Source organism: Priapulus caudatus, unplaced genomic scaffold (assembly GCF_000485595.1).
Source record: "Priapulus caudatus unplaced genomic scaffold, Priapulus_caudatus-5.0.1 Scaffold1477, whole genome shotgun sequence".
Taxonomy (NCBI): domain Eukaryota; kingdom Metazoa; phylum Priapulida; class Priapulimorpha; order Priapulimorphida; family Priapulidae; genus Priapulus; species Priapulus caudatus.
Window position 1 is genome coordinate 56,710 of NW_014578538.1, and position 13,997 is coordinate 70,706.

The 13,997-nt window shown below is 42.1% G+C and overlaps 1 protein-coding gene across 1 annotated transcript; it reads right to left on the reverse strand.

The window, feature by feature from the left end:
* Positions 1–496: 496 nt before the first annotated feature.
* On the reverse strand, positions 497–10,416 carry LOC106816753 (uncharacterized oxidoreductase TM_0325-like). The gene is made up of 9 exons (XM_014821376.1): positions 10,380–10,416; positions 10,029–10,168; positions 9,563–9,658; positions 9,261–9,399; positions 8,946–8,986; positions 8,332–8,401; positions 8,142–8,178; positions 1,788–1,854; positions 497–695 (listed from the first exon to the last, which is right to left on the reverse strand). The coding sequence occupies exons 1-9, from the start codon at positions 10,414–10,416 to the stop codon at positions 540–542; spliced, it is 783 nt and encodes a 260-aa protein (XP_014676862.1). The 3' UTR covers positions 497–539.
* Positions 10,417–13,997: the final 3,581 nt, after the last annotated feature.

The following is a 13,997-nucleotide window of genomic DNA, read 5'->3' on the forward strand; positions in this document are numbered from 1 at the left end:
TTTTGGAACAAATAATTCAAGTGCAGGTTTAATAGCATAGCAGAATCCGTCTAACCCGGCACCATACCCTTTGTATCATTGAAAAATCTGACACGTGAGGAAGCTCCGCAAAGCATACTGTGCCACGTATATTGCTAAAGACCAAAAAACCAAATTCAAGATACCAAATTCATTCTCAGCGCGTCATTCCACGACGTCTCAGCAAGGAGATGAACATAATTATAGTGTCCAGAGTTTATGTTTGTTTTTATTGCTCCTGATGTTATCAAGAGCTAATAGCTATAGTACATGGTAAGTAAAATCAGTAATGATTCTAACATCTACCACGAGGGGGCGTGAGCTGCAATCAAAACATCTCCTTTATTCGTATTAAGCGTGAAATCTTTTCCAACAAAAATGAAGCTGATTTATACTTGACATTTTCACTGATTAAAGTTTATTTGATAGTTAATTAAAGATTTTCTTTAAAAAATGTAATTAAATTTTGAAAACATCTCACGAGCCGGTTTCTATGGTAACGTAAATACCGGTGACCGATGTTAACGCGTGGTGACGCATCTGCCTCCGTCAACAAACATTGTCACACCTGTCATGAACGACGAATCGTCGCTAACCAAAAACACGATGGCGTTGGTAACGTCGTGTGTCTCACCAACTCGTCCCAATGGATGCAGCGTTGAGCGTTTCTCGAAATACTGTAAGATAGTTATAGTATAGGTTAAACTTACAATTATAGTGTAGTAAACTTACAATAGCCATTATTTGTTGTCTTGATAATTTATTTTCATGTTTTTAGCTCAGCTGACGAAGTCAGATGCAGCTTGTAGACTCGCATGATTGTGCGTCCGTTCGTCCGTCCGTCCGTGCGTCCGTCCGTGCGTTCGTGCGTCCGTTCTTCAACAGTTGGGCACAGATCTGAACTGCTCGACGTATGGTCTTGATATTGGGAACGTCGGGAGGGGGGTCGCAAAAAGGACGCGGGATGTCGAATTTGGGGGTCAAGGGTCAATGGTCAAGATGTGTCAATGGAGGGGAAATATTTCCTCATTAACTTAAGGTATTGGAAGAAATACGGAATTGCGACACAAATCTCAACGGCTCGACCTACGCTCTTAATATTCGATGTATAGTGTGATGGGAAGCAACCCCATCACCAACGCGAAATTAGAGATCACAGGTCATGGGGCTGTGGAGGAAAGGTCAGATATCAGCTATTTTTTGAGGATATGGTTTAACGGACCGAGTGCAAAACCTTTTAGTTTCAGCGCTGACCTACCATTTTTATCACTTTATTGAAAGAACCATGAAATCTACTTTCCGCTGACGTGCAAAAAGTAAGTGTCTGATAACCTTTTGACCCGCAAGAGGAGGGTTAAACATGGATTTGTCGACTGCTAACAAAGGACTGAACTGTTTTTGCTATTAGAGCCCCCTCCATCCGCCCACCCTCCCCCACCCCTACCCTCCACTAACCCCCACCCTCCACAACCACCCTCCCCTACCCTCCACAGCCACTCTTCCCCATACTCCTTCCATCACCACCACTACGCTCGCGCTCGACGCATAACCATGATAACGTTAATATAGCGAAGTTATTAAAGTTACACAGCTATATCTTTATTACTGTACTACCGGTATAGCAAAGCCTATTAACGCGGTGGCGGGGGGGGGGGTGACGCACTTGATTCAGTTGCCAGTGAGTTTATCACAAGAATACCCGGCTACAATACACGTCAGTTGAGCGCTGTCGCTCTGCAGCACTTGTTAATTTGCATGGTTGTACCTACCGCAGCTAATGCTTCGTCATCCATTAATCCTTCGCGATTGTGTGCATCAGTCTTTATAGAACCGGGACTAAAAGAAAATGTACATATGTTTAAAATACTGTCACGATAATTTAACTTTTACTTATGAGATGCTATAGTCAGGTTCACTGTGTAATTTTGTGAACTTTTTGGGGGGATTTGAAAACCTATACATTTTCGGAATCTGCAGTATAGGCAATCAGAAAACCAATGTTTACACTTTGCCGGAAGCATGCAAGGCGGCCATCTTGGATTTTCAAAATGGCCGCTTTCAAAATGGGTGTTTCTCAATATCTCAGCATCCAAGTGGCCTAGAGTCATGATTTTAACGACCAAACATACATTTTCAGGGGTGAGGAAGTCAGTAGTACAAAGTAAAATAAGTTAAACATAACCACAAAGCAGATTATAATATTCATTTTATTATAATAAATGTTCTAAATGGCTCAGAACTTCTAGATGTAGCAAGTCAACCCTCTAGCATGTCTAGGCAGCTTCCTGCACACAACTAAACTTCAATATCATGATAGCATGACAAAATAAGTGTGATATAGCAAAATCTGTGATATATAGCAGAATCTTTACACATCATCATCATCACTGTCACTGACCGGCAACATGTCATTCCTAGAATCCTCATCATTCTGGCACTGAGTGCTGCACTGGCAGAGGTCTGTGCATGATAAGTTATTGGACCTGCAAGAGCATCGAGATGTTGAACAGTCTGCTTTGCACTGGCATCTCACTATCTCAATGATGGCCTTGAGGGCTGGGAGGACCTCAGTTGTGATGGGTTTTACCTGATCAGCTGCTGTGTCCTTGTAGAAGCCATGCTGCAGCGGATCCAGGAACTGCTGCTGAGCAATGCTTGCCTGACCCCATACTGTAGCCTGGATCTGGACGCTGTGGATGTGCTGCTTGAGAGCACCATGAGTGGGAGGCAGCTTGTCACTTTCAGCCATATGCTTGCAGAAAAGATGCCATTGCAGCTCAGGGATGCTCGCAATCTGGATGCCCTTTGGTGCGTATGCAGCACAGACGAATGTAGCCAGCGTTGACAGCAGCTCTTCAGTGACTTCAGCGGCATTTGAAAGCATCTGCAGAGCATTGATGACTTCTCCGCCTGCTTTGAGATAGACTTGCAGCCAGGTTGCCTTGCCTATGCGAGAGAACCTCCCAGTGTTGTCTGCCTCGTAAATGTGTGGAAGGCTGGCAAAGCCTTTGCTCTTCCTGGACCTAGATCTGTCCATATTGACTGCACTTGGACCACTCCGGAAGCCATCGACATGGACGTGTTTTTCAGCAGAAGGTCATAATGTGCTATGACCAGCACCAGAACATCAGTGTCTGGGGAGAAGACCACCAACTGTGCATCAGGTAGGTTCCTCTGTAATGCCAACACTGCATAGTAGATCAGCAGTGTGTCCGCCTCTTCGTGATTGTTGTCCTCAATTAGCAGCTCGCTATTGCTCCTAGTACGTCCTGCGGCAGATGCAATAACCAGCTTTGACGAGTCTTGGTTGTACTCCAGGGTTTTTGCTGTTTGATACTCAGTCAGATCAGCCTTCGTTTTGTCATGGGAAAGGAACCGGCTCATTGGGATGTGCTTGATGCTGGTGTCATCTCTGATCTGATATTGGATCGGATCCTTTCCTTGTCTCTGTTTCTCCCTTGGGGTACTTTTCAGAGAATCAGCCTTGAATGTGTCAACCACCAGAATGATCTCATCACAGTCTCTGAGTCACTGTCTGTGAGAGACATCAGTCTGGTATTGAAGCATTTACTGAAGTCTTTGACGGTCACTACCATGGCTGGTTTCTTAGTTAGCTTCCGCACGACCAATATACCGTCCACCAGTGCAATTTTTCAATTGGAAGATGATCTTTAGTGGGTGTGCAGTCCATGGTTTCTGGATCCACTGCATCACGCTGCAGAACACTTGCATCATGCAGCTGCTGCTGCTAATCTTTATCGGGTGGTTCTGCTGTTCCCAGCTTCTCAATGAGGTGGATCAACTGTGCCTTGTCAATACATGGCAGCATTGCCCCGTTTGCCGCAAACAGTGCCCTCGGTGTCAACGTGAACTCATAGTTGCCGATGGCTTGTTTCTGGTCGATGTCTCGGTTTGAACTGGCAAGGACCATCAGCCTTCCGTACAGATCCTTGGTCTCCTTCAGATCTACAGTCTTGTCTCTGAGTTTCACACTGGTTTTCTTGTTGCCAGACATGAACATCTTTGTTGTGTTTCTTCACTGGTGCCCAGAGGCTGACGTCCCCATTAATTCGCTCTGACACGTACTCTTTATAAAACTTCTGCCCAGTGACATCAATGTTCAGGATCTGTGGCACATACTCGTCTGGGATGTAGGCATGGGTGATCAGTTTGTGCAGCTGGTCACCTTCAGTGTCAAATGGATTGCCATGACTCAGGATCGCAGCCTTAATGTTGTTGATTGCGTCATGCTCCCTATTGGTTGCACTTGGTCTAAGGTCATGGTGCTCTGTGACCTACACATCAAACTGACTCTTGAACTCGCTCGACAGGCATGACCGTTTTGGTGCAGCCATAAAAACCTCTGTCTAGCGTTGGCGTTGTTGGAGATGCCAATCAGCCCAGAGTGAACCTTTATCAGCTTGTTCAGATGTTCGCATGCGTGGTCTGCACCAATGGATACAAATGAAATCTCGTTCTTCGTGGCGAATATGTTTCCAGCTTCTAGTTCCCTCCAGGTATTCGGGTGGTCTGTTCTCATGGCATACATGTCTGCGATGTACCGAGGCCAGAGTCGCTTGTACTTGATCCGGTCCATAGCAAAGAACATCTTGCTCAGTGCTTCTCCTGCTTCGAGATGGAGCACTAGGTCAGCGTTTCGGGATGCCGCCACAAAGAACAGGCTTGTCTCCACTCGGTGTAGGTAGTTCATCATTGATTTGAACATGGCATTCTTGGATCTCTGGGCCTCCCAGTCCTGCAATGTCTTTAGCACTTTAGCATTGGTCAAGGCTTGAAGGAGGGTGATGTTGGCATGTTTCACGGATTCAGCCTTTGTGCATTTGTTCCCCTCAGAGCAGGCAGCTTCTACTACCTCCGTTGCTTCCAAGCAGATGTCTTTCAAATGTGGGTTGTCCGTGAAGAACTCCTCCAGTGCCATCTCATAGAGTGCTACATATGAATAGATGTGGGCACGGAGAGCACGCTTGTAGTGTGAGCATTTCAGGATTTGTTTTGTTGTGGCAGAACCATAGACATCAGCTTCCATTTAGCATTATATATGCCGGAGTTTTCCATGGAGGCTCCGAGAGCTCGCAGAGCAGCCATGACGACGTGCAGTTCGCCCAGTCTGGGGACAACTGTGTGCTTCAAGTCAGGCCTGGCATCTAGCAGTTGCACCACCTTCTCGTAGTAAGCCATGTCAACTGAAATGACCGTCGGATGATCATCACCAACTGCCAAGTACCTCAGCTGACTTGCTTGTATGATTACAGTCAGTAGGGTCGGCCACTCGTGTGCCACCTCTGGCAGTAGTGGTAATTGCATTCGAATGCTACCGTGCCCTGTTGTGACTATGGCAACAACCCGGCTTCAGCCGGTTTCCGCATATCAAGTCATGCACGATGTCCCGGCCACGGCCGGGACCCGCAGTGAAAGGGTTAAAAAAATAGGGAAAAAATAGCCATTTCCAGAAAAACAATAGTGAAAAAATAGGCAGCCATTTTGAAAATCCACGATGGCCGTTTTTTGGTTATGTTTAGCTTATTTTGCTTTGTACCACTGGCTTCCTCACCCCTGAAAATGTATGTTTAGCCGTTAAAATGACATAGTCCATGACTCTAGGCCACCTGGATGCTGAGATATTGATAAACACCCATTTTGAAGGTGGCCGTTTCGAAAATCCAAGATGGCCGCCATGCATGCTTCCAGCAAACTGTAGACACTGGTTTTCTGATTGCCTATACTATACAGATTCCAAAAATTTATAGGTTCGCAAATCCCCCCAAAAAGTTTACGAAACTCAATATCTGGACATAGTGAACTTGACTACTTGGATTATTGGAGCGGTACTGATAGATTTATATCAAATGTACCACAGGACTATTACTAACAGTACGTAACTTAAGGATACAGTCAGGGTTACGGACAGGTACTTCTTTAAAGGGCATTGCAACATAACTGCTCATCAGATTCAATAAAACTCATATCTATTTTATAAAAAAAAGATGTCTATCTACGCTCTCAATAAAACTAATCCAAAAAAAACTTCATCGCTAATTACGTGACGGATAAAATTGTGAATTTATATAAAAATATGATTATTTTCATATTTATCACAAACAGCAATTAAAGAGTCTAGACATAAACTCTTAGCAATCAGTTATTCATAGTATCAGAAGTAGATAATAGGAAAGGAGTGGGACTTCAATAAACAAGGAAAATTCGTCATTTACTAGCCTTAGAATACCTACGATTTACTACGCGTAACTCAACCAACTTGAGCTTAAATCGTACACAGTACATTCGCCTAGCATCGTTCGAAATCGTTTCCTCGTATACACCTGCAATCCGGAAATACAGACTAATACGTACGACACGATTATCCATTCTGCTGCCAGCAAAGCGAATGTATAAACCGCCAACGTAAAACAAAAGGCAGCTACTAACGACTCTTGCGCATTTTTGTTCCCTCAGTGATGCGGTGTGGCTCACTAGTATAGCTTCCGTTTGTTTCGAGTTAGGCGGTTTACACATTCAGTTTGCTGGCAACATAATGGAAAATCGTGTCGTACGTTTTAGTCTGTATCTCCGGATTGCGGGTGTATACGAGGAAACGATTTTGCAAGATGCTGGGCAAATGTACTGTGTACGATTTGAGCTCAATGGTTGCGTTACGCGTAGTAAATCGTAGGTATTCTAAGGCTAGTTAATGACGAATTTCTCCTGTTTACTGAAGTCACACTCCTTTTTTATTATCTACTTCTGATAGTATGAACTAAAAACAAGTTATTGGAATTTTTTTAAATGCATTAATTTTGGAAATAAGTTGAAAAGATACACGAAAGTTTGTAATGAATTTTAAAACGCAACAATTTTGTAAACAAAGAGCCAAACTTCTAAAATATAATATTTCATAAAAATTACATGGATCGTTTTCCTTTAATATTTAAGCATTAAAACGGAATTTTTTGGGGGAATTGATGTTGTGAGTTTCGAGAAATAGCTTTTGAAAAATCAGCAACTTCAGCATTTCTAACTGTTGTGGACTATCAGTGGTTTCTATGATGTCATTCCGGTTTCTTTGCAACACCCTGTATGTGGAAAACGTAGCAAATGCCACCTGGCGAATTTTGTGAACATATGGAAAATAAAACAAGAGTTTTGTTTTAGCAACATCAGAATTTTACTCTGTCGATTTACGGTGGTTTTGGGTCAAGTTTACGCCCAAATGTCTATCGTTACTAACATATAATGGTGACGAAACACGGGAAACACATATAGAATCGACAGAAACAGGATAGAGGCCGCAGTAAAAAATAGAACGGGCAGTGAAGGCTGGGTGAGTCGGACAAAAATAACCTGCAAAAAAGCATACAAGATGGCGACGTGGATGTAAATAAAACTGTAGTTGAGTCGGGATTGGAAAAGCTGGACCTTTGTCTGGCTGTGTTTAGGAGGTCGACAGCGCGACGTTGAGGCTCAGTGTAAGGATGAGGAGGAACTCAACAACTCGATCGAGAGAACTGAGACATTGCTTGACAACGTTAGTGTTGTAAAAATTGACGCTTTGAGACTCAAAACCAAGCTTAAGATCCAGGCAGCAGCTGACCTCAGGAATGCCAGTTTTAAGGCTGAGGCTGATGATGTAGATAGGGACAATGTCGGTAGCGAACTGGACTTAGTAGGCCTAGGGAAGTTTAAGCATAGCGTCAGGCTCCTGAAGATAAAACTGCCTAAATTCAAGGGGGACGTAACATCATGGTAGTCGTTTTGGGATAATACGGGCATTGCAACTATCTCGACGTTTACTTATTTGGACTCGCTCCTAGAGGGCGAGGCCAATGCCGCAGGAGGAGAGAATATATCGTGGGAAGACTCCAAGGTAGGAGTTAAGACTCCGGCACTTTCTATTTCTAGTCCCCTGATTGGCTGCTTATGGTCGCTTATGTTGCAATAAAGGTAAAGCCTTGATAACATCTTTGAACCGACTGTGTTTCGGTTTCGCTTCTGTCTATTATTATACGCTAGTCTGCAATATTTTATTGCTACATAACATAATATAATATAACATTAAATGTTGTGACAAATACTTTCATGTACAATAATTTATTAGGGTATCTTACCTTACAGCGTTGCATCTCACTCCGTTACTAGCCAGATCTAAAAATAAAAAACAACAAATACGAAATACCGAAGATTGTACTGTTTGGTTATATTAATTTATGTTTGCTTAGTAATATATCGGAATTTTATGTTGCATAATAAAAATGCCATGTTTAGTAACGAAATAAATTTATTAATATAAATGCTTACCGAGAGCTGTGCAGCAAGTAAATTGCTCTATTGCAGCCTTTGACATAGAATAGGCATTGACCTCCGGGGACTGAAACGTGTGTCAAGTGCTCTATTTATATTACGTTTATATACGTCATATACAGTTTTAGAAAATACTGAATCAAAGAGCAATGCCATTTTTCTGTAGAATATATAATATATATATATATATATATATATATATTATATGTATATATATATATATACACATATATATATATATATATTTATATATTATATATAATATAAAAATAACCTATTGATGATATGGGACGCAGTCATTACCCACCACCCTAATAATCGAAGAAGGAGAGAGAAAGTCCGACAGAGACAGAAAGAGAGAGCGACAGTCAGACAGAGAGAGAGAGAGAGAGAGAGAGAGAGAGAGAGAGAGACGGAGAAAGAGAGAGAGAGGGGGAGAGAGAGAGAGAGAGAGAGAGAGAGAGAGAGAGAGAGAGAGAGATAGTGGGAGCGAGAAAGAGAGGAAGAGAGAGAGAGAGAGAGAGAGAGAGAGAGAAAGAGAGAGAAATTTAGATATAGATAGTTTTAATCATAGATATAATTTCATTTGTATGAAAGTTTGGATTACTCACTGATCTTAATCCAGCAAGAGAAGAAACGTTTACTATGACTCCTGTAAATCAAATATAAATGAGTAAGAATTAACATGACAATCGCAGGCATATCGTAATTATAAAGTGCTGAATAAAAAAATCCGTGTGTGCGTGTGTAGGTTAGATATATATACCATATATATATATATATGTCGTCACTATGGCCTCACAATAAAATGGCGTAAGCGCTGACATGTTTAAATACTGGCTAACTGCATGTTTTCGTTCATCAGTTCATTTTATAAAGTGAATTCGATAATACGAACACGGCTATAAGCACAATTGATACGTTACCCTTTGTTTCTATGAGGAATGGAGCCGCCAGGTGGGTCAGGTAGAACACGGGCCTTGTGTTAGTGTTCATTATTTTGTCAAACGTTTCTATGCTAGTGTTTAACACTGATCCAGTAACGTATATTCCTGCATTATTCACCTGAAAGATTAGGATATGGTTGGAAGATAGTAAGAAAGTTTAATTTAGGTAATTTTGGTAAACGCATGACTTGAATTGTTGCGAATTCTGTTAGCTGTATACTTTTCGGTAAAATGTTTACATATAACCATCACGATACCGTATGTCAAACGTATATACCCACCAAGACATCCAGCGTGCCGTTGTAATACGAAGTGCATTCATTGAAGACTCTCTTTAGATCTGCATCAACAGCTAAATCTCCAACACTGAGGAACACCTGTGGCATTAGGTTCGAATTAAAGGTTATATTATTACGGGAATAGAGCAAATAAATCATGCGGTGCTCCAGCGATAACAAACTTGTTTTAATTCACGCTTGATAATATTTGTTAGAACTATGAAAAGGACCCAACGTTCGGATTTTAGCGTTTACTCAGTTATGATTTAATTGCCACATGGTGCCATTTATGAAAAATAAATTCTGTGTTATTAATTTTATTCTTCAGGGGTAGTCAAGTATTGCTGTGTAACTCAAAACACTTATTATACATTTACTCAAAATCGCAGCAAAAAACCAAAGTGGCGAATTACATATTAGTTTTTCTACAGACAGTACGCTCTCAAAATAGTATATATGTATAACACACCTCGTTCTCTGCGAGTCCCTTTACTACACACAGCTGCTTGGTTTTCTTGAGGGCAGCAAAGTCTCTGTCAGTAAGAGCTAGCTTAGCACCAAGAGATGCAAACCGAATGGCTGTTGCTGCGCCAATACCCCTGCTCGCCCCTGCAAGCAAAAATATCGATCCATGACAAGGGTGGAATCAGGAGTCAATCAATACTGATACTGATCGATATTGATAGACTCCTGGTGAAATTATTTGCGATTTTTTTCATTATGAAAGCGCTCGGCAACTTATAATAATATATTATGAAGAGAAAATCAGGTACTTAATTACAAGTACAAGTACTGTACAACAAGCGAACGCGAACGTTACCTGTTATCAGGCACACCTTTCCTTTCAGTGACGTCATTTTATCTTTACAGCGTAAACCAAGCTAAGAAATGAGAAACCTAGCGATAGATATTAAAACAGCGGTTTATCAAACACGAACATGACGTAGTAATTGGCATTGCGACTCACATCTTTTAGGAACACGCACCACGATCAAACATCACAGATTCCCTCACTCACAGCAGGACTTGTAGGGATAAAAGTTACACGTACAAGCCTAACTTAGCGATGGCACGAGCAAATATAGTATTGTCCCGCAAAATTAATTGCAAGTCACCTCGATTTTTAACGCGTGTTTGTAAATTCACATAACCTTCCATACATCGACTCACCTGCGGCAGGCGACAAACCAGCAACAGTATTAATTAGCAGGTATGCCTCACAGTAGTAATTATAGAGGCTTGGCATAGCAATAATAAATAGCACTAGTGTGACAATTTAAAAATAACCGCGTACCTTGTGTCTATGTTGGTTACGTGCGCGTCGTAATGGAACCCACTGACGTTCTCCAAAAATGGCAGTCAAGCCTTACCGCTGTTACGTATTTATTTATAGATAATTGTGCATCAGTGACCCAGGCTCGTTTCCATGTTCCCATTGGTCGCTGGTTCTACATGAAAACCGCATTTGCTGATGTGTTATTCTCAAGCCATTCGCAATCTTGTTGACAATCTATCGCACGCGCACGTGATCAGTCTAGAAAACAGAGGAAACGGCAGAACTGTGTCCTTGGTAGACGAAGTAAGCAACTGAAATGCGATGTTCTGTATTTTTGGCTCAACCAGTATCAAGTGCATAGATCTCTCATTGGAACGACGGATGGAGGGGAAGGGTACGTCAGCTTTGGGTGCAGGAGAAACCGACCGCGTCACTGTCTGGTAAACATGAATAAAAAATCGCATTTGTTGAACTGGAAAAGATTTCCGAGATTTTGCCGGTTAAAATATGAAAATAATATATTACAAAACGCCTAGTATTCGCTAAAACATTAAACCGCAACTGCTGAACTGGGACTGGGAGAGTGCTGGACTCCTATGTTTTCTTACTTAGTGTTTAATAATATTAGCAATCTTCCGCCTTCTATATGCTCTACGCGTGCTGGTTTGATGATAAAATATCTGGGAAAATTAATGAGCAATGGGCGTAGATGTGAGTGATCATGTCGGCATTGAGATTTGCATCACTGTATCAGAGCCGGGTAATATTAATTACTGAACTTTATTTAGCTAATAATATTACTGTAACGTTAAATTATGAGTTCATGTAGAAATGATGAAGAAGGAATCCAAACTTGTGTCTTGAACTGCATAAACTTTAATAACTGGCACACATCACATCTCCTTGCACACAGGGACAACAACCAGTGTCGTGGCCACAACCAGCTTCGACTTCCTCTCTATTCTATATATTATCCCCAAAACCCCTACATCCTGAGCGCACATGTACCCGTTCTCCCAGGCCGGGTCCTACCCCACATATACAATGACCCTAGAAACGCCCGACCTAAAACACGTTTACCATTCTCCCAAGAACATCAATCCAGCCTCACAAGATGCGCGACGCTCCGTCTACACAGACCACCACCAAAAAAACCCCCAGCCCTGCCTCGCTGACTAATTTGTGCAACACCTGCAAAACACATTTACATTATCTACCCCTTCCCCAAGACGATGACTACCCTGTCATCGATTCAGCGTCCCCGCTGATCTACACTTTAACCTAAACATAAACACTTTCGACTCTAATACTTTCTTAACTCAACCCAACGAGAGAAACGTTTTTATTTCCAATTAAACAACCCACAATCAATACACAAACATAACAATAATCAAAATACAACAAGAAAACACATATGAAGCATAAGGCTTCCTATACAAAACAAGTAACGATAAAGTTCGATCACCAAACAAGTCAGAAACTCAACACATTTGGCAGTGAACATTTTGATATCGCTGCAATTACTCTCACTCTTTCGTATTTTTATGCTGTAACGTACGTGGCGTATGCGTATACCGACACGCGTTACCTAAACCACGTTTAGCCATGTACTCCATTCAAAAGCCTCATTTAAACCTCTTAATTCCATTATTAACACACAGCACCGATGTGGACCTGACAACCTTTGTCACTTCCACACATCATACAGCCAACAAAAATACGCAAAACTAATTTCATATTTTTGATGAAATGTTTTAGGCCTATCAAACTCTAGTTGAAAAACTATAATTGAAGAATGTGTTTAGCAGTCTGACAATATAGCGTAAACGTACCGTTAGCACAAATTCAAGAAAGCGATCACACATTTCTACACAACGTTTCACCCAAAAGATTTTCCACACAAAGACCGTCACGGTCACAAGCATCTACCTTAAAAAAATAAACCGCGTACATAAAACAAAGAAAAAACATAAAAATACACATTCCTGACGATGTCACACTTTTACGTCCTCTGTCTTTGCTCTGTCAGCCTTGCCTTCTCTATTCTGCTCTCCTCTCTCTCTCTCTCTCACATAGGTCGAGACTCGGACTTGCCATCGCAGTATCACGGACACAACACCGGCCCTTCCTTCCTTCACTCTGACTTACTCACATAGTTCTCACGCCGTGTGTATCCATCGTTCTCTCTCCCGCGTCTCGCTCTGTTCCTCTAGTCTCGCTCTCCGCCATTCTTCGTCTCTGTCGATCGCTCTCCGTCGTTCTTCGTTTCTCCTACTCTTGCTCCTGTTCCCGTACCTCTCTCTCTCTCTCTTCCTTCGTCTTTCTTGCTCTCTCATCCGCTCTAGGTTTCTCTCTCTCCAGTTTTCTTGCCAGCGGTGTACCCAGCGACTCCTCCTGTGGCTTCTTCCTTCTCCATCTTCCTTGTGTAGTATGGCACGTATATCGACATAACGGATCGAGTACCTTACGTTGCGTCCGCAAAGGAATACCCAGGTTTTTGACTGTCACTGGCACCAAATGTAATGTTGAAATGAGAGTTCGATGTATAAAATAATGATATAGCAATCCAAACTTGTCTGGTAATCTGAATAAACTTTAATAACTGCTCGCACACAGTGTGTCCATCTTGCACAAAGACAACGCAACGCGCACACGCGCGTGAGCGCGTGTGCTTCCTTTCGCGATCACCACCACAATCCTTTCTAACTCTTACATCTCTATCCTATATATTACACCCAAAACTCCTACATCCTGAGCGCACATGTACCCGTTCTCCCAGACCGCGTCCTACCCCCATTTCACAATGACTCTAGAAACGCCCGACCTAAAACACGTTTACCATTCTCCCCATAACATCAATCCAGCCGCACAAGATGCGCGACGTTCCGTCTACACAGACCACCACTAAAACAACCCCTAGCCCAGCCTCGCTGACTAATTCATGCAACACCTGCAATAACACCTACAAAACACATGTTACATTACTAATTACTGAATTAATAGTAAGAATGTGATAATCGCGATATTATGTGTTTTTAGCTCTCCTATTGTATTACTGTTCGTATATAGTAATTGAATGTAATGAAATGTGTGTGTGTGTGTGTGTGTGTGTGTGTGCGTGTGTGCGTGTGTGTGTGTGTGTGTGTGTGTGTGTGTGTGTGT